A 20464-nucleotide genomic window follows, 5' to 3' on the forward strand; every position below is an offset into this window, starting at 1 on the left:
GCCGTCCAGGACCAACAGTTGAAGTCGGACGTTTACATACACCTTATCCAAATACATTTAAACTCAGTTTTTCACAATTGCTGACATTTAATTCTAGTAAAAATTCCCTGTCTTAGGTCAGTTACGATCACCACTTTGTTTTAAGAATGTGAAATGTCAGAATAATAGAGAGAATGATTTATTTCGGCTTTTATTTCTTTCATCACATTCCCAGTGGGTCAGAAGTTTACATACACTCAATTAGTATTTGGTAGCATTGCCTTTAAATTGGTTAACTTGGGTCAAACATTTTGGGTAGCCTTCCACAAGCTTCCCACAATAAGTTGGGTGAATTTTGGCCCATTCCTCCTGCCAGAGCTGGTGTAACCGAGTCAGGTTTTTTCAGTTCTGCCCACAAATTTTCTATAGGATTGAGGTCAGGGCTTTGTGATGGCCACTCCAATACCTTGACTTTGTTGTCCTTAAGCCATTTTGCCACAACTTTGGAAGTATGCTTGGGGTCATTGTCCATTTGGAAGACCCATTTGCGATCCAACTTTAACTTCCTGACTGATGTCTTTAGATGTTGCTTCAATATATCCACATAATTTTCCATCCTCATGATGACATCAGTTTTGTGAAGTGCACCAGTCCCTCCTGCAGCAAAGCACCCCAACAACATTATGCTGCCACCCCGTGCTTCACGGTTGGGATGGTGTTCTTCGGCTTGCAAGCGTCCCCCTTTTTCCTCCTAACATAACGATGGTCTTTATGGCCAATTTTGTTTCATCAGACCAGAGGACATTTCTCCAAAAAGTACGATCTTTGTCCCCATGTGCAGTTGCAAACCGTAGTCTGGCTTTTTTATGGCGGTTTTGGAGCAGTGGCTTCTTCCTTGCTGAGTAGCCTTTCAGGTTATATCGATATAGGACTCGTTTTACTGTGGATATAGATACTTTGTACCTGTTTCCTCCAGCATCTTCACAAGGTCCTTTGCTGTTGTTCTGGGATTGATTTGCACTTTTTGCACCAAAGTACGTTCATCTCTAGGAGACAGAACGCCTGAGCGGTATGACGGCTGCGTGGTCCCATGGTGTTTATACTTGCGTACTATTGTTTGTACAGATGAACGTGGTACCTTCAGGCATTTGGAAATTGCTCCCAAGGATGAACCAGACTTGTGGAGGTCTACAATTTTTGGCTGATTTATTTTGATTTTCCCATGATGTCAAGCAAAGAGGCACAGAGTTTGAAGGTAGGCCTTGAAATACAACCACAGGTACACCTCCAATTGACTGAAATGATGTCAATTAGCCTATCAGAAGCTTCTAAAGCCATGATATCATTTTCTGGAATTTTCCAAGCTGTTTAAAGGCACAGTCAAGTTAGTGTATGTAAACTTCTGACCCACTGGAATTGTGATACAGTGAATTATAAGTGAAATAATCTGTCTGTTAACAATTGTTGGAAAAATTACTTGTGTCATGCACAAAGTATATGTCCTAAACGACTTGCCAAAACTATAGTTTGTTGACAAGAAATTTGTGGAGTGGTTAAAAAATGAGTTTTAATGAGTCCAACCTAAGTGTATGTAAACTTCCGACTTCAACTGTATATACTAGGCGCTATCAGAGGAAAGGCCAAAAAATCATCAAAGATTCCAGTCACCCAAGTCATAGACTGTTCTCTTTGCTTCCGCACGGCAAGTGGTACCGGAGCGCCAAGTCTAGGACCAAAAAACAGCGTCTAGACTTACATTGACAGCCCCCTCTCCATTCGTTTTTACATTGCTGCTACTCGCTGTTTATTATCTATGCAAAGTCACTTTATCTCTACCTACATGTACAAATTACCTCGACTAACCTGTACCCCCGCACATTGACGCGGTGCCTGTTCCCACTGTATATAGCCTTGTTATTGTTATTTTATTGTGTTACTTTTTATCATTTTTTCTTTCGTTTCTTTTGTAAATATTTTCCTAACTCTTTCTTGAACTGCATTGTTGGTTGAGCTCTTGTAAGTAAGCATTTCACGGTAAGGTGTACTGTTGTATTCGGCGCATGTGACAAATAAAGTTTGATTTGATGACCCTGGATCTGCAGACTGTCCTGCATGGAGCAGAAGCATTCTACCTACTGCTGGCCTGCTGCAAAGTAGGGAATATCATAGAGGATACATTGATATGGACATGATATATTTAACATAGTGTATTGTCATCTAACTAATCTAACTTCCCTTTTTTCCCCTTCTCTCTCCATTCCTTCTCAGTCTCTCAGAAGCTGCCAGTGAAGGTGCAGGAGGTTGGCCATTGGTCTATACTTTCCCAGTTACTAGATGCCAATTCCTTGGAAATGTATAAAAAACTAAGTCAAAAAGTTGCAGCTGTGCATATTTGACAACTAAATGTTCACCCAACAGTAGAAAAAGTATTGATTTTGCACTTCTGTACCTTTGTGTAATAAGTGTTGTTACCAGGAAGCTCATCTCAGAAGCAAGGTGTAAGGAGTATAGGTCCTCTTTCATCTTCCTTGCATGTACAGTGGAAAGCAAAAGTATGTGAACCCTTTATAAATACCTGGATTTCTGCAGAAATTGGTCATAAAATGTGATCTGATCATCTAGGTCACAACAATAGACAAACACAGTCTGCTTAAACTAATAACACACAAACAATTATACATTTTCATGTCTTTATTGAACACACTGTGTAAACATTCACAGTCCAGGGTGGGAAAAGTATGTGAACCCTTGGATTTAATAACTGGTTGACCCTCCTTTGGCAGCAATAACCTCAACCAAACATTTTCTGTCAGGAGGAATTGTGGACCATTCCTCTTTGCAAAACTGTTTCTTTTCAGCAATATTCTTGGGATGTCTGGTGTGAACTGCTTTCTTGAGGTCATGCTACAGCATCTCAATCGGGTTGAGGTCAGGACTCAGACTGGGCCACTTCAGAAGGCATATTTTCTTCTGTTGAAGCCATTCTGTTGTTGATTTACTTCTGTGTTTTGGGTCGTTGTCCTTTTGCATCACCCAACTTCTGTTGAGCTTCAATTGGTGGACAGATAGCCTAACATTCTCCTGCAAAATGTCTTGATAAACTTGGGAATTCATTTTTCCATCGATGATAGCAAGCTGTCCAGACCCTGAGGCAGCAAAGCAGTCCCAAACCATGATGCTCCCTCCACCATACTTTACAGTTGTGATGAGGTTTTGATGTTAGTGTGCTGTGCCTTTTTTTCTCCACACAGTGTTGTGTTCTCCTTCCAAACAACACAACTGTAGTTTCATCTGTCCACAGAATATTATGCCAGTAGTGCTGTGGAACATCCTGGTGCACTTTTGCAAACTTCAGACGAGCAGGGGATGGAGCTCAGTCATCCCCTCAGACACACCCAGAGGGGGATGTGAATGCTAAGTGGGATGCTTGGGATACCCATTCTGATTTCACCCTATTGAAGTTGAGATTTAAAAGTGTTAGGTTAATGTTAGGGTAGGAGGTTAGGGTTATGGTCATAGCAATGTTTTCACTTAGCATCTATTCTTTCATTTTTAAAAGGCTTTTGTGGATACTTTGTTGGAGGTAACATCTCAGAAACAACATACAGTGAATAGAACCCTTTTGGGTTCCATGTGAAACCCTTTCCACAGGGGGTTCTACCTGGAACCAAAAAGGCTTCCGCTATGGGGACAGCCGAAGAATCCATTTGGAACCCTTTCGTCTAAGAGTGTATGGAACAGTGGATTCTTACAATAACATACAGTATTACTTCTATGCTTACCACTTTCCACAGAATAAAGATATTAATACATTCAACTCTGCCTCCTGACTATTTGATGTTCTTTGGATGTGAATATTGAGTTAAAATAAAAAGGTCCATAATTCTTCCCTTGAAGCCACCTATATCCATCCAGTCAACCCTTTCTGCCTATCACGACCTATGCTCCCAATTGAAATGGCTAAATAGCTTTGTGTCCACTCAATTAAACAAATATCACCAAGCAATAAAACAACTGTCATTTTTGTATTTTCTATTCATTAAAGGAAATCAAGCTATCTGTCTCTGTGCACATATGTGCCCGTGACAACACAACATCATGACTGACTACACACTATTAATAACACACTATTAATAAAAGGGAATAAAACTATCTCTCTCTGTCGGTGTGCATATGTTTCCGTGGCAACACAACATGATGACTACACGCAAGCACACAGCAGCTATATTGTAACTGCAGTTGTGATACACTTAGTTATGGGTTCAGCAGTATCTGATAAATATGACACTTAATCTCTGCCAAGCTAGCCAACTAGCAATGTAAATATTTTCTATGTTTAAATACGTTATTTAGTCTGTTGCCTGACGTGAGAGTTGGATCGCAAGTTTGTAGTTCGACCAGACAACGTGAACCTATAACTGACTACCCGTAGAAATAACCCGCTCACCTTTGGGTCTTGGGTCGGGCTACATGTTTACCCCGCCCTGTTCTGCGGTGCGCAGCCAGGGGTACTTTTTATTTGCCCCGAAAGTAGTTCAGATGGTGATCCAGCAGCGGGGAGAAAGCAGTAGGACCCTAATCGTACAGTGGCTAAATAGCACTCAGAAATATCATTTTTCCTCTAAACAGTTGTGGTTTAAACGTCTTCCTATAAGATGGACGAGGATCGAGGGAAAGCAAACGATCAAATGAAGTTATGGAAAGAGGGCCGAAGCGATCAGGTTTGTCATTTTTTTTTAATACTTAGTTTGTGTTGTGCAGATCTGCTTAGAAATGGGTGAGGGATCATCCAGGGTTGCTTTCTGCCTGCTGGACTACTTAGCTATAATGCTAATGTTAGGTAGCTAGTTAGCTACACATTTACTGAACCATTGTACTGATCAATTCCACAACCAAAGAATGCACATTTGTATTTGAATTGTCTTTTTTTGATCGTGCAAGAATTGTTAGCTGGCTGCTGCCTACAACTAACGTTAGCCTATTACTACTAGCTAGCGTGGACTAGCAGCTGGTAGTTACTAGCTGCTTATACCCACAATCACAAAGTCAAACCCTGCCCATTTCCAACAAACCCCTGCAGCTCGAGCTTTCTTGACATTTTGTAGAATAGAATTCCAAAATAATTCCAAGGTTATCTAGGGTTTACTTCCATACTCATGTGACCATGTAATATGTTCACTTAACATAATTGCAGAGTAGCTATTTGTTTTGATTAGCTAACTAACGTCAACTAGCTACCTAGTTCAATGCCAAGAAGAAGTTGACTGCTTGTGTTTTTTAATTTGCTGGTTTAACGTGAAAACATTGCAAGATGAGAATAGAATAATCAGTGACACTTTGCAATAACTGGATGATTATGGGCCTTGAGTTGTTGGGATAAGAAATGTAGCTAGGTCATTGTATTGCCTATAGTTTAGCTTGGACTTTAGCCATGTCAAATGATGGTTATCTAATCATTGGTGCGCAGGAAGGGTAGACTTAATGGTTCAACATTATGCAAGATTGTAAGTAAACAAGGTCTATATCACACATACCTAATGGGACCATTGAGTCTTGTGCCCAGGCTATTAAGTGTCAGGTGCCCAAAGTGTACCTGTACATTCCTAGTCTTAATGTGTGTGTAGTTGCGTCTCTTAAGAACAAGTACATTCATTAAGAGTGTAAGTGTAGCTGATGTGGAATCAGGGAAAGGACCTACTCGGTTACCAAAGGGAAATAGAGAAAGGAGGCCTAATGTGTAAATAAAGTGTGTAGTGCAATGTCTTATGTGTGATGTCTATGTCATTGCTTCCCCTTCAGAGGCCAGACAACCTGACCACTGGGGCTGGTCACCCGATAGGGGACAAGCTGAATATAATAACAGCGGGTCCCCGGGGGCCCCTCCTAGTGCAGGACACCCCGTTCATAGACGAGATGGCCCACTTCGACCGCGAGCGCATCCCAGAGAGGGTGGTACATGCCAAGGGAGGCGGTGGGTGTCCACCAATACGTTTTAACAGACACTGATTAGCATTTATGCAATATACAGTGAGCTCCAAAAGCATTACATTACAACAAGTTTGTAAAGTCACAAGCTTGATGTAATCATTGTGTGTGGGGGGGACCGACCATGTGCTGTCATTTCTAAACGGTTCACCCGATATGGATGAAAATACTCTCAAATTAAAGCTGATAGTTATTGTATCATTTCAAATCCAAAGTGCTAGAGTACAGAGCCAAAGCAACAACAAAAAATTGTCACTGTCTGAATTATTTTGGAGCTCACTGTATTTGTCAGAAACTGTTTGAAGACCGGCTGAAATTACAGAGCTGGAAAGAGTCAGACGCTACTAGATTTGTTCATAAAAGTGGACCCTCACAAAGTAATGGTATAGGGAAATACTTCCCCAGACATGCCTATCACATTTGAAATAAACATATTAGAAAGTGTTGGCCTACTTCTGGGTCTAGGCCAAAATACCAACTGTAACTCGTTAGTCTACTCAGGGCAGAATATTATAGGACCATACTTGATCATGTGATGTTCTGTGTTGGTCCACTATACAGAAGGGTAAAGTGCACCATGTGTATGGCTTTATAAGTAGGTGTTTACTAACTAGCTAGATGTACAGAACCAGTCAAAAGTTTGGACACACCTACTCATTCAAGGGGTTTTCTTTATTTGTACTATTTTACACATTGTAGAATAACAGTGAAGACATCACAACTATGAAATAACCAAAAAGTGTTAAACAAATCAAAATATTTTCTTCAAAGTAGCTACCCTTTGCCTTGACATATTTGCACACTCTTGGCATTCTCTCAACCAGCTTCACCTGGAATGCTTTTCCAACAGTCTTTAAGGAGTTCCCACATATGCTGAGCACTTGTTGGCTGCTTTTCCTTCACTCCTTCACTCCTTCAACTCATCCCAAACCATCTCAATTAGGTTGAGGTTGGGTGACTGTGGAGGCCAGGTCATCTGATGCAGCACTCAAGCACGCCTGGAGGTGTGATGGGTCATTGTTCTGTTGAAAAACAAATGATAGTCCCACTAAGCGCAAACCAGATGGGATGGTGTATTGCTGCAGAAGGCTGTGGTAGCCATGCTGGTTAAGTGTGCCTTGAATTCTAAATAAATCACTGACTGTGTCACCAGCAAAGCACCATCTCACCACCTCCTCCACCTCCTTCACGGTGGGAACCACACATGCAGACATAATTCGTTCACCTACTCTGCGTCTCACAAAGACACAGCGGGTCGAACCAAAAATCAAAAATTTGGACTCATCAGACCAAAGGACAGATTTCTACCGGTTTAATGTCCATTGCTTGTGTTTCTTGGCCCAAGCAAGCCTCTTCTTCTTATTGGTGTCCTTTTAGTAGTGGTTTCTTTGCAGCAATTTGACCATGAAGGCCTGATTCACACAGTCTTTTCTGAACAGTTGATGTGTCTGTTACTTGAACTCTGTGAAGCGTTTATTCGGGCTTCAGTTTCTGAGGCTGGTAACTCTAGTGAACTTATCCTCTGCAGCAGAGGGAACTCTGGGTCTTCCTTTCCTGTGTCGGTCCTCATGAGAGCCAGTTTCATCATAGCGCTTGATGGTTTTTGCTGTTTTTTTTGTTTTATTATTTATTTATTTTAAATGTTTTTTTGCGAAATGTTTATTTATTTAAATAGACAAGTCTGTTGAAGAAACTTTCAAAGTTCTTTAAATTTTCCATATTGACTGACCTTCATGTCTTAAAGTAATATTGGACTGTCGTTTCTCTTTGCTTATGATGGATTCTGGGTTCTGACTCCTAAACTTGGAATAGTGTTAATTACCAGGTATTCTATAGAAATATTGAGTGCTATAGTCTAGGGTCTACACCAGAAGTTAATGGTTATCTGTAGAATGAATGTATATGGGTGGAGGCAATTAAGCTTGGAATATACAAAGTGAAGGAAAGATGATCACATGTTGGCATGGCACTGATAAGGGTGGAGAGATGTGGCTTAGTGAGGAAGGGGGCTGAGGTTAGGTCACGTTAAGGGAGAAGGAACAGTTTATTACCCGCGTCACTTAATTTCCGGCCTAGCAACAAATATGTAATGTTTAGAGGAGAAGATTCCACCCCAAATTGGTGTGTATATATACTACCACTGGTGGAACCATGTCTTTGTCTTATGCAACTGTATGACCCAATGGGTGAATACACTTGGTTTAACCTTTACTAATCGTACATGAGTTTTACTAGGCTCATTTAGAACCTAACACTTATTTGAGCTGTTCTTGCCATAATATGGACTTGGTATTTTACCAAATAGGGTTATCTTCTGTGTACCACCCGTACCTTGTCACCACACAAATGATTGGCTCAAATGCATTAAGAAGGAAAGAAATTCCACAAATTAACTTTTAACAATACACACCTGTTTAATTGAAATGCATTCCAGGTGACTACCTCATGAAGCTGGTTGAGAGAGTGCCAAGAGTGTGCAAAGCTGTCATCAAGGCAAAGGGTGGCTACTTTGAAGAATCTCAAATATAAAACTTTTTGGGTTACTACATGATTCCATATGTGTTATTTAACAGTTTTGATGTCTTAACTGTTTTTCTACAATGTAGAAAATAGTAAAAATAAAGAAAAACCCTTGAATGAGTAGGTGTGTCCAAACTTTTTACTGGTACTATATACTCATTAACTGACCATTTTCTGCCTCTTCCTACACAGGTGCTTTTGGGTACTTTGAGGTGACACATGACATCTCTCGCTACTGCAAGGCCAAGGTGTTTGAGCATGTGGGCAAGACCACACCTATCGCTATTCGCTTCTCCACCGTGGGTAAGACATTAGCCTACATTAAAAAAAAAATCCTGGTATTTTGAGGCTGCTCACTTTGGTTTTTCTATAAAACTGTTACAAACTCATTTACACAGTTACTTTTGTTTCCTTAAGGACATGCAAAAAGAAACACTATCAGATTTGCTAGCTACCAATTTGACTACTGCTACTGTAGAGGAAATTACTAAGAGCATGCTTGTCTGCAAGAGCAATGTTTGCCGATATCTGAAGAATTCTGGACAGTCAGGTAGCCTAGCGGTTAAGCACGTTTAGCCAATAACCAAAAGGTCGCTGTTTCAAATTCCGAGCCGACTAGGTGAAAAAGCTGTCGATGTACCCTTATTGCTCCTGTAAGTATAAAATGCAATATATACACTAGTTGACTGACAGAGGGGGTGCTTTCTGAAGCCAACGCGCCTCCATCTTGGCACTTACCCACCATTGTAAAAAAATATATATATTTTTTGGAAGCTATAGAAATTCATTTATTAATGTCTTAATTTTGTTTTTGCCAAATTGATCTTTGATGTTATGGGGCTATTTTGCTTCCACTGGTCCTGGGGCTCTTGTTCAGGTCAACGTTATCATGAACTTTACCCAGTACAAGAATGCATAATGTAAGTAGGTGACGTAATGACGCCACGAAAAATACAGCGCTACACAGAACAAAAGCAGAAAAATATTAAGCCCACACTTCCAACAAGTTCAGGTCGAGCTGTCATTTGAAAGAGTAAGAACATTTCTGTGAGATAAGGCGAAATCCATTAACGCCAAGATAATGGATTTCATTGCCCTTGACAATCAACCATGCTCTGTCGTGGATGATGTTGGTTTTTGCCGACTGGTCGAGCCCCGGTACGCACTATTTTTCAGATGTTGCCCTACCAGAGTTACACAATATTGTTGAAACTTGCCTCCATGAGAGTCACTGCTATTAGCTTCACTACTGACATTTGGGCCAGCAATGTCAGCCCCATGAACACACTTTTTTTTTTTATCAAGGGAGTTGATCATTTCAGACCCCACTTTACATCACCAATACACCATTGAATAAATACCAGAAAATACACAATGTCATATTTTTTATTCTGCAACTAGTGTATTGTGTTTAAACTGGTTGTCCATGTGTGTTTCTTATCAACCTATTTTTGTCTCCAACTCATGTAGCTGGGGAATCGGGCTCAGCTGACACAGTGAGAGACCCACGTGGCTTTGCAGTCAAGTTCTACACTGACGAGGGCAACTGGGACCTTACTGGCAACAACACCCCCATATTCTTTATCAGGGATGCAATGCTGGTGAGTTCAGACGTGTGAGTCAAGATTGCGCCTGGGTGTGCCTTGCCTAGATTCAGTCTTTGACACATGACATGCAGTACAAGGAGTGGAATGTTAGCTGAACAGACTGGCGACCAGGCTAATACATTAGTTCATCTCCCCGTATGATAGTAAATACCATTACCACATCTCTCTAATTTCCCTTTGTTTTGTGCAGTTCCCATCCTTCATCCACTCTCAGAAGCGCAACCCCCAGACTCACCTGAAGGACCCAGACATGGTGTGGGACTTCTGGAGCCTGCGGCCTGAGTGTATGCATCAGGTACTGTATCTGCTCCCCTCTACTCGCCACCAAACCTGTACACGCACGATAGTTGGAGTCAGAAAATGCATTGTATTTTCTGATTTCACCCCCACACTAAGCCAAATTCTAGTAAGAACATGTCATTACCAACTTAAAAGCTGTGCCAGTACATCTAGAAATGGTGGTTGCTGCGTTCATTTAAATAGATTAGATCATTCTTCTTATTCTAATCTTATTTACTTAGCACAATGGCTAAATTGCTTATGACTGAATATGTGCCCTTGTTCATAGTTTTGTCTTAATCTCTGTGAAGGTGTCCTTCCTGTTCAGTGACCGTGGTCTGCCCGACGGCTTCCGCCACATGAACGGCTACGGATCCCACACCTTCAAGATGGTGAACGCCGACTGTCAGCCCGTCTACTGCAAGTTCCACTACAAGGTCAGAGCATAACTAAAAAATATAGTCACATTTTATTGGTCACATACACATGGTTAGCAGATGTTAATTCGAGTGTTGCGAAATTCTTGTGCTTCTACTTCCGACAGTGCAGTAATATCTAACAAGTAATCTAACAATTTCACAACAACTACCTTATACACACAAGTGTAAAGGAATGAATAAGAGTATGTACATATAAATATATGGATGAGAGATGGCCGAGCGGCATAGGCATGGTGCAATAGATGGTATAAGGTACAGTGATTATATACATATGAGTAATGTAAGATATGTTAACATTTATTAAAGTGGCATTGTTTAAAGTGACTAGTGATCCATTTATTAAAGTGGGCAGTGATATGAGTCTCTATGGAGGCAGCAGCCTCTCTGATTTTTGTTTTAGCAGTCGGATGGCCTTGAGATAGAAGCTGTTTTTCAGTCTCTCAGTCCCAGCTTTGATGCACCTGTACTGACCTCGCCTTCTGGATGGTAGCGGGGTGAACAGTCAGTGGCTTGGGTGGTTGTTGTCCTTGATTATCTTTTTGGCCTTCCTGTGACATCGGGTTCTGTAGGTGTCTTGGAGGGCAGGTAGTTTGCCTCCGGTGATGCGTTGTGCAGACAGCACCACCCTCTGGAAAGCCTTGCGGTTGAGGGTGGTGCAGTTGCCGTACTAGGCGGTGATACAGCCCGACAGGATGCTCTCGATTGTGCACCTGTAAAAGTTTGTCAGGGTTTTAGGTGACAAGCCAAATTTCTTCAGCCTCCTGAGGTTGAAGAGGCGCTGTTGAGTCTTCTTCACCATGCTGTCTGTGTGGGTGGACCATTTCAGTTTGTCTGTGATGTGTACGCCGAGGAACTTAAAACTTTCCACCTTCTCCACTACTGTCCCTTCCATGTGGATACGGGGGTGCTCCCTCTGCTGTTTCCTGGAGTCCACAATCATCTCCCTTGTTTTGTTGCCATTGAGTGAGAGGTTGTTTTCCTGCCCTCGCCTCCTCCCTGTAGGCTGTCTCGTTGTTGGTAATCAAGCCCGCTACTGTTGTGTCGTCTGCAAATTTGATGATTGAGTTGGAGGCGTGCATGGCCACACAGTAATGGGTTAACAGTGAGTAGAGGAGGGGGTTGAGCACGCACACTTGTGGGGCCCCAGTGTTGAGGGTCAGCGACGTGGAGATGTTTCCTACCTTCAGCACCTGGGGGCGGCCCGTCAGAAAGTCCAGGACCCAGTTGCACAGGGCGCGGTTGAGACCCAGGGCCTCCAGCTTAATGATGACCTTTGAGGGTACTATGGTGTTGAATGCTGAGCTGTAGTCAATGAACAGCATTCTTCCATAGGTATTCCTCTTGTCCAGATGGGATAGGGCAGTGTGATAGTGATTGCATCGTCTGTGGACCAGTTGGGGCGGTATGCAAACTGAAGTGAGTCTAGGGTGACAGGGAAGGTGGAGGTGATATGATCCTTGACTAGTCTCTCAAAGCACTTCATGATGACAGAAGTGAGTGCTACGGGGCGGTAGTCATTTAGTTAGCTTTGCCTTCTTGGGTACAGTAGCAATGGTGGCCATCTTGAAGCATGTGGGGACAGCAGACTGGGATAGGGAGTGATTGAATATGTCCGTAAACCCTCCAGCCAGCTTGTCTGCGCGGCTAGGGAGGGTTAAGCCTTGCGAGGGTTAATACGTTTAAATGTCTTACTCACCTCGGCCACGGAGGAGGAGAGGGGGGGGGGGGGGGCGCAGTCCTTGTTAGCGGGCCACAACGGTGGCACTGTATTATCCTCAAAAAAGATGCTACAGGACTAGTGAAATGTACTACACTTAAATAGATATAGGAGTCGACTATACTTAATTAATTGAAGGATGCAAGAGAGTAATAGTGGGAAAAGAAGTAAACCTAGTTTAAAAAATTGGGACGTGTCCATAGTAACCCATAGCATCCTTCCTCTGCTCTCCTCTCAGACCAACCAGGGTATCAAGAACATGAAACCTGAGGACGCCGAGCGCCTGGCCTCCACCGACCCGGACTACGCCATTCGAGACCTTTACACCTCCATCGCCAATGGCGAATTCCCTTCCTGGTCATTCTACATCCAGATCATGACCTTTGACCAGGCCGAGAAGTTCCAGTGGAACCCCTTTGACCTGACCAAGGTAGCATAGAGATACAATTTTGATTTATTCAATTATGTGGGGACCCTACTAGGTACATTCCGTAACATTTGATCAATACTTTTTTATTTTTTTTAATAATGTGACATACCTGAAATGTCTTAGTATTGTACTTTGTTAGCCATTTAAACAAGATATATATAAAAATATTCTGAGTATCCATACATTTGCAGTACTCTGACTTTTCCACCAGAGGGGGGACTTACTCCACATAACCTCTGAAAGTGGTCTGAGATCTGTTATGGTGTCATAGCGTTTGTGAATGGTAGAATAATGGGTAACTGACTGAATAGCGGCAATCTTTTCGGGATAATTATTAGGTGAAAATATAGGGTAGGGGTCATGCATGCATGCATTAAAAAAATCTTTGTCCTCTAAGAATGGCTAGAAATCTCTTGCACATCCATGCACCTTGGTTGGCCTGAGAAGTAGCAACACTTCTTTTTTCCTTAGGTGTGGTCTCACAAGGAGTACCCCCTCATTCGGGTGGGGAGGTTGGTGCTCAACAGAAACCCTACCAACTACTTTGCTGAGATCGAGCAACTGGCCTTTGACCCCAGCAATATGCCCCCTGGCATCGAGCCCAGCCCCGACAAGATGCTGCAGGGGCGTCTGTTCTCCTACCCAGACACACACCGCCACCGGCTGGGAACCAACTACCTGCAGCTGCCCGTCAACTGCCCCTTCAGGACCCGTGTGGCCAACTACCAGCGAGACGGGCCCATGTGCATGTTCGACAACCAGGCTGGCGCTCCCAACTACTTCCCCAACAGCTTCAGTGCTCCAGAGACCCAGCCCCAGCACGTGGAGACCAGGTTTAAGGTGTCCCCAGATGTGGGCCGCTACAACAGCGCTGACGACGATAATGTCACACAGGTAATGTATCTATGTAGCGCACAATGGATTAGTTCACTGAGATGGGCGCGACTCAGCCAGGTGTCTCGTGTGCCATTTAAAAAAAAAAAAATGTGTGTGTATATATATTTTTGCTACTGCTTGACAAAATAAAATCTTGGTCGACCAACAGCCTATCGACCAAACAATCGACCAGTCGACTAATTGGAGTCAGCCCTAGTTACATTAAAGTAAACCAAAGTTTTGGAAATACACTGAACAACATAATAAATACAATACGTAAAGTGTTGGTCTTCTGTTTGATGAGCTGAAATAAAAGATCCCCGAAATGTTCTTCTTTCATCCTTGTTAGTGGTCATTTCTCCTTTGCCAAGATAATCCATCCAGTCGACAAGTGTGGCATATCAAGAAGCTGATTTAAACAGCATGATCATTACACAGATGCACCTTGTGGAAGGGACAATAAAAGGCCAATCTAAAATGTGCAGTTTTGTCACAACACAATGCCACAGATGTCTCAAGTTTTGAGGAAGCATGCAATTGGCATGCTGACTGCAGGAATGTCCACTAGAGCTCTTGCCAGAGAATTGAATGTTAATTTCTCTACCATAAGTCAGGATCTCTCTGTTCATCTTTGCCTCGACCCTGACTAGTCTCCCAGTCCCTTCAGACCAAAGAGTTCAATCTTGGTTTCATCAGAGAAGAGAATGTTGTTTCTCATGGTCTGAGGGTCTTTAGGTGCCTTTTTGGCAAACTCCAAGTGGGCTGTAATGTAGCTTCTGTCTGGCCACTCTATCATTAAGGCCTGATTGGTGGAGTGCTGCCGAGATGGTTGTCCTTCTGGAAGGTTCTCCCATCTCCACAGAGGAACTCTGGAGCTCTGTCAGAGTGACCATCGGGTTCTTGGTCACCTCCGTGACCAAGGCTCTTCTCCCCCGATTGCTCAGTTTGGCCAGGCGGCCAGCTTTAGGAAGAGTCTTGATGGTTCAAAACTTTTTCCATTTAAGAATGATAGAGGCCACTGTGTTCTTGGATCTTCAATGCTGCAGAAATGTTGGGGTACCCAGCTCTGTGCCTCGACACAATCCTGTCTCGGAGCTCTACGGACAATTCCTTCAACCTCATGGCTTGGGTTTGACCTTTTTTTATATAGACAGGTGTGCGCCTGTCTAATCAATTGAATTTACCACAGGTGGACTCGAATCAAGTTGAAGAAACATCTCAAGGATGATCAATGGAAACAGGATTTACCTGAGCTCAATTTCGAGTCTCATTGCAAAGCGTCTGAAATACAGATGTTAAATAAGATATTTCTGTTTTTTATTTTTTAGAAATGTAATGAACTTTGTCATTACGGGGTATTGTGTGTGTGTGTGTGTGTAGATTGATGAGGGGGGAAAAAGTATTTTAAAGGCTGTAATGTAAGAACATTTGGGAAAAGGAAAGTTATCTGAATACTTTCTGAATATGGAAAAATGTAGCAATCGATTGGTCAATAAAACAGGCGGCATTCGGTCGACCAAGTTTTTGTTTTATGTTTTTTGTCTGGGACAAACCTAGGTCAGTCGGATACAAGCCGGTGATCCGCAATAGTTAGCTCGGCTTCAAGGAAGAAAGAGAATTTCTAAGAGGAACATAAAACATACTTTTCACTAACCCCAACATTTTACGAGGCTCATGTTTTGATGCGCTGTCAGGCAATGTGTTTTAGAAAAAGGCTTGCCACTTAATGTAGTTCAAAAAACATTTGTGGATCTGGACTTTATTACCCGTCATACTGGAGCAAAGAGCATTCCAGCTCTGGCTCTTCCAGGATGTGTAGATTGGGGCCATATCCTGGCCCTGCTGGTCAAGCCTGGCACTTCAAAAGGGGCTCCTCCTGGCCACTGGGGTCAACCAGGGTTCCTGGTCGCGAGAGGTTGATAGGCTCCTCTCCAGTACAGAAGGTTGCACTGATGTGACCTGAGGGTGAATTCATACACATAGAGATCTGTGTGCGCTGGCAGGCACAATGATGATACACTCTATATAGAACTCTAAATCTCCTTTTTTAAGCAGTACTACTTTGTTTCTGTGTTCAAATGTTTATAAAGGCTTTGTAATCTATAAATTCAAAAAATCCCTAACTGTAATGCTTATAAATGATTACAAATAATGAAATACTTATTTATTGATAGTTTAATTGTTTATTAATGCACTTGTGACCAGTTGCTTGACCTTGTGTGTGTATTGCAGGTGCGTACCTTCTTCACTGAGGTGCTGAATGAGGAGGAGCGCCAGAGGCTCTGTCAGAACATGGCTGGTGCCCTGAAGGGAGCCCAAGTCTTCATCCAGGAACGCTGGGTGAGTCCTCATCATTATGATTGTTTAAGTCACCATTTTTATCATCATTGAGCTCAGCAATCATGTTATTTCTATCATGTTTTTTTATCATTACTATTCAAATCAAACTCCTCCACCACACTGTCATCAGAAAGTATTCACACCCCTTGACTTTTTACACGTTTTGTTTGTACGAAGTGGGATTACAATTTGATTTAATTGTCTTTTTTTTGTCAACGGTCTACACAAAACCGTCTGTGGAAGAAAAAAAGTATATTTGTAAAAACAAATAAAATGTATATATGAAAAATAAACCCCATTTATACCTTGATTACTTCAGTATTCAACCCCCTGGGTCAATACAAGTTAGAATCACCTTTTGGCAGCGATTACAGCTGTGAGTGTTTCTGGGTAAGTCTCTAAGAGCTTTCCACACCTGGATTGTGCAATATTTGCCTATTATTATTTTCAAAATTGTTCAAGCTCTGTCAAATCGGTTGTTGGTCATGGCTAGACAATTATTTTCAGGTCTTGCCATAGATTTTCAAGCAGATTTAAGTCAACTGTAACTCTGCCACCCAGGAACATTCACGGTCTTCTTGGTACTGTGTGCAACTCCAGTGTAGATTTGACCTTGTTTTAGGTTATTGTCCTGCTGAAAGGTGAATTCATCTCCCGGTGTCTGGTGGAAAGCAGACTGAACCAGGTTATCCTCTAGGATTTTTTGTCTGCTATCACAGCCATTAAACTCTGTAACTGTTAGCCTTCCCTGTAGCTCAGTTGGTAGAGCATGGTGTTTGCAACGCCAGGGTTGTGGGTTCGATTCCCACGGGGGGCCAGCACAGAAAAAAATGTATCAAATGTATGCATTCACTACTGTAAGTCGCTCTGGATAAGAGCGTCTGCTAAATGACTAAAATGTAAATGTAAAAAATGTAACTGTTTTAAAGTCACCATTGTCCTCATGGTGAAATCCCTGTGCGGTTTCCTCCTTTTCTGTCAACTGAGTTAGGAAGAACGCCTGTAAATTTGTAGTGACTGGGTGTATTGATACACCATCCAAAGTGTCATTAATAACTTCATGCTCAAAAGGATATTCAATGTCTGTTTTTTTTTGTTGTTTTTTTTTATCTACAATTAGGTGCCCTTTGCACGGCATTGAACAACCTCCTTGGTCTTTGTGGTTGAATCTGTTTGAAATTCACTGGTCGGCTGAGGGACCTTACAGATAGTTTTTTGTGTGGGGTACACAGATGAGGTACTTGTTAAACAATATTATTGCGCAGCGAGTCCATGCAACTTGTGACTTGTTAAACACATTTTTACTCCTGAACTTGTTTAGGCTGGCCATAACAAACAGGTTGAATACTTATTGACTCAAAACATTTTTAGCTTTTCATTTTTTATTAATTTATAAATATTTAGAAAAACATTACATTTGGACATTATGGGGTATTGTGTGTAGGCCAGTGGGATTAATTTTTTTTTTTAATTCAGGCTGCATAACACAACAAAATGTGGAAAAAGTCAAGGGGTGTGAATACTTTCTGAAGGCACTGTATATTTCCCAGGCATCATCTTCCTCACTACCACAAAGGTCATCTTTGCAATGCAATATTGTATAATGTATCTATTTTACTGCCATCGCTATCAACACTTCTGACCGTCTCTCCCTGCTCTTGCACCCTGTTTTTCCAGATTCAGAACCTGATGGCTGTGCATGCAGACTATGGAAACGGGGTTCAGGCCCTACTCAACAACACTGAGCCCACGAAGGTAAGTCCATTCATTCTTGTCAACGGACACTAAAGCTTATGCCATTTAAAAGGGTATTTGCCTATTTCAATCAAAGTATAGTTCAAATAGGAAAAGCACTTGCATATCTGAGACGGCTCGTTGCAGATGCGTGGGAATAATTGGATGGAAATATTTGAATGAAAGATCCAAGTGTAGTCAAATCATTTTAGGTATATTGCAGAGCCTTCATGAAAATCAAAAGTTGCACATGAACTAAATAGTGTACTTGTATATTTTTTTACTTGTAGAACGTTTCGTTTACTTTTTTCTTATCCTTTACATTTAGTATATATTTGTGTTGTAACTGTTCCTCTCAGGACCCCTCATAAAACAAGATTGTGTTTTACTTGTTTATATCCACAAATGTAGTCGAATTAAATGAATAGACGTTTAGCATTTAGCTCTAAGTTATTTTTGTCTTTCTCTCCCTTTGTCTCCTTCCCTCCTCCTCTCTACCAGGACACTGTGAGAGTGTACACTCGTGGCGGTGCCTCTGCCGTCGCTGCCTCCTCCAAGATGTGATGCCTTAACTTCCACCTGGGGGCAGTTCTACCTGTTGCACTTACCATCCGCTGTAGAAGATCTTACTACAGACCGTCAGTAAATACTATAGCTAATTAAATGGCAAACTATCATGATTGTTTTTGTAATTCCTCAGGCTACTTGCTGCACAGATGACGAGAGACAGCATTGCTGTCAGTTCTTACATGTAGTTTCCTGTCCATTTTGCCTAAGTTCACACAGAAATGAATATGGTCAGACTGCAGCCCTATGGGAGAAGATCTGTCCCCAAATCAGTCAAATACACTGACGCTATCTGAAAAGCCATGCCTTTATTCAGTTGTTTATAGTATAGTTTTCATTCCATTGTCAGTATAGTGTTTCATCTTTTTCCCAATGACTTATTGTTTGTGTATCCATGCCTCATGTATGCCCTGCTAGTTAGCTTAATAAACAGGTATGCGTTAGCTAACCTATATGCAAAATATGCACGAAATATGGCGTTTATCCTAGTTAAACAAACCACCAATGTTTTCAAAAAAGATTCATAATTATTTTATAGTATTTAGCAGTTTAAACTTCTGGGTTCTCTTAAAATTGTTCTGTGATTTATGCCTACACCATATTTCTTGGTTATATTAGAAATGGTTTCAGGCCATCAATTAGTGTGATTCAGTCATCGTCCTCGCAGCCAAACCAACACAGCAGTGCCTTTTGGTTAAGTCACAAATCCTTAACACCATGGCAGGATCAGGGCTTTGCCTAGATTTGAATCACTATCAAAAAAGAATGGTAATCTACCAAATGTTTTCTGTATATTAGTGTAGATACTCTGTACCAGAATAAATCACTGAAGAGGTGTCGTTTGAGTTAGGGCTGGGGAATTAACAACCACCACTGTTTCCTGGGAAGGAAACTCAGTCGTTATCTCTTCTCGCAAGCCTCGATTGCCATGTTGCGCTTTACCACTGTTTCTATGTTAGGTAGCATTCCCGCTCGTATATCTCCTGTCTGAAGAGAAGTGATTTGTTATATGAATGTAAGGTTGTGAACTTCTTTGTACCACAAAATGAGATTGTAATAAATCAAAAGGTAATGCTGTATATGTGGTTTTGGTGTGTCTGGTTTTAAGCAGGCGGATCTTAACTCCAGGGCATGAAGGCTTTTGTTGTAGCCCAGGACTACACCTGATTCTACTTATCGAACCCTTGATTAGTTGAGCTGTGATAACTGGGCTGGAATAAAAGCCTGCACACCCTGTTGGTCTCCAGGACCAGGATCGAATAACCCCAGTGCTTTGTAAATACATAATACATTGAGAATTTTTATGGGGTTGTCATCTGTGATACAGTTCAAACTGTGAATGATGGTGGGTCCTTTGGAGGGCCCAGCATTTCAACAAGACATTCAGCTCCATTAGAACATTTACAAATGCAAACAGTCACGGGAGAGTGGTTAAGACTTTAAAGCAAACACACCAGACACTCAACAGACAGAGCGAAGGGTAAACACTTTGACAATGACTGATTTCAACTGTACAAAACATTCAAGCCAGGTTCACACTTAGTTCCCATCAATACATTTAACTGTTTGCCTAAATTGTCTGAATAGTAAGTAGGTCGCATTTTCTTCACACAGTGTAACCGGTTGATTAATATTTTATAGGTAATGTGGGGGAATGAGTTTGCTTTATGTTGTATATTTCCCCCACTTTATAATGTACTTGGTTAAACTGTATCAACGAATCATAACATCTCAATTGCCATGGTACCAGACTTTATTTTTCAAATATGTAAGAAAAGAAAAATTCTGTGCCTGTTTGAGCTTGCCTAACATAGCAGGAGTAAAAGAAGGGCTTGCCTGCCATCTGGCTTAATACGCCAATAGAAATGTCCCAACGCTGTAACCCAGGCCTGTCTAGCACTCCATGCAGACTCAAGCAAACACTCATTTGAAAGGAATTTAAGTATTTTGAACTCCATTATACAGTGCCTTCGGAAAGAATTCAGACCCT

At 41.8% G+C, this 20464-nt stretch overlaps 1 protein-coding gene across 1 annotated transcript; it reads left to right on the forward strand.

Moving 5' to 3' along the window:
- Nucleotides 1-4471: 4471 nt before the first annotated feature.
- LOC115178817 (catalase) lies at nt 4472-19553 on the forward strand. The gene is made up of 11 exons (XM_029740154.1): nt 4472-4700; nt 5779-5950; nt 8677-8787; nt 9955-10085; nt 10282-10386; nt 10682-10807; nt 12766-12957; nt 13429-13851; nt 16066-16173; nt 17851-17928; nt 18409-19553. Exons 1-11 carry the CDS (start codon nt 4635-4637, stop codon nt 18469-18471), a joined length of 1575 nt encoding a protein of 524 aa, XP_029596014.1. The 5' UTR covers nt 4472-4634; the 3' UTR covers nt 18472-19553.
- Nucleotides 19554-20464: the final 911 nt, after the last annotated feature.

This window comes from Salmo trutta, chromosome 38 (assembly GCF_901001165.1).
Source record: "Salmo trutta chromosome 38, fSalTru1.1, whole genome shotgun sequence".
Taxonomy (NCBI): domain Eukaryota; kingdom Metazoa; phylum Chordata; class Actinopteri; order Salmoniformes; family Salmonidae; genus Salmo; species Salmo trutta.

What these genes read in the sequence shown, in the direction of transcription:
- LOC115178817 (XM_029740154.1), top strand. Translation starts at nt 4,635, where the DNA reads ATGGACGAGGATCGAGGGAAAGCAAACGATCAAATGAAGTTATGGAAA. An exon ending in ACCCCTTTGACCTGACCAAG is followed by an intron (nt 12,958 to 13,428) that starts GTAGCATAGAGA and finishes TTTTTTCCTTAG; the next exon opens with GTGTGGTCTCACAAGGAGTA. An exon ending in TCTTCATCCAGGAACGCTGG is followed by an intron (nt 16,174 to 17,850) that starts GTGAGTCCTCAT and finishes CTGTTTTTCCAG; the next exon opens with ATTCAGAACCTGATGGCTGT.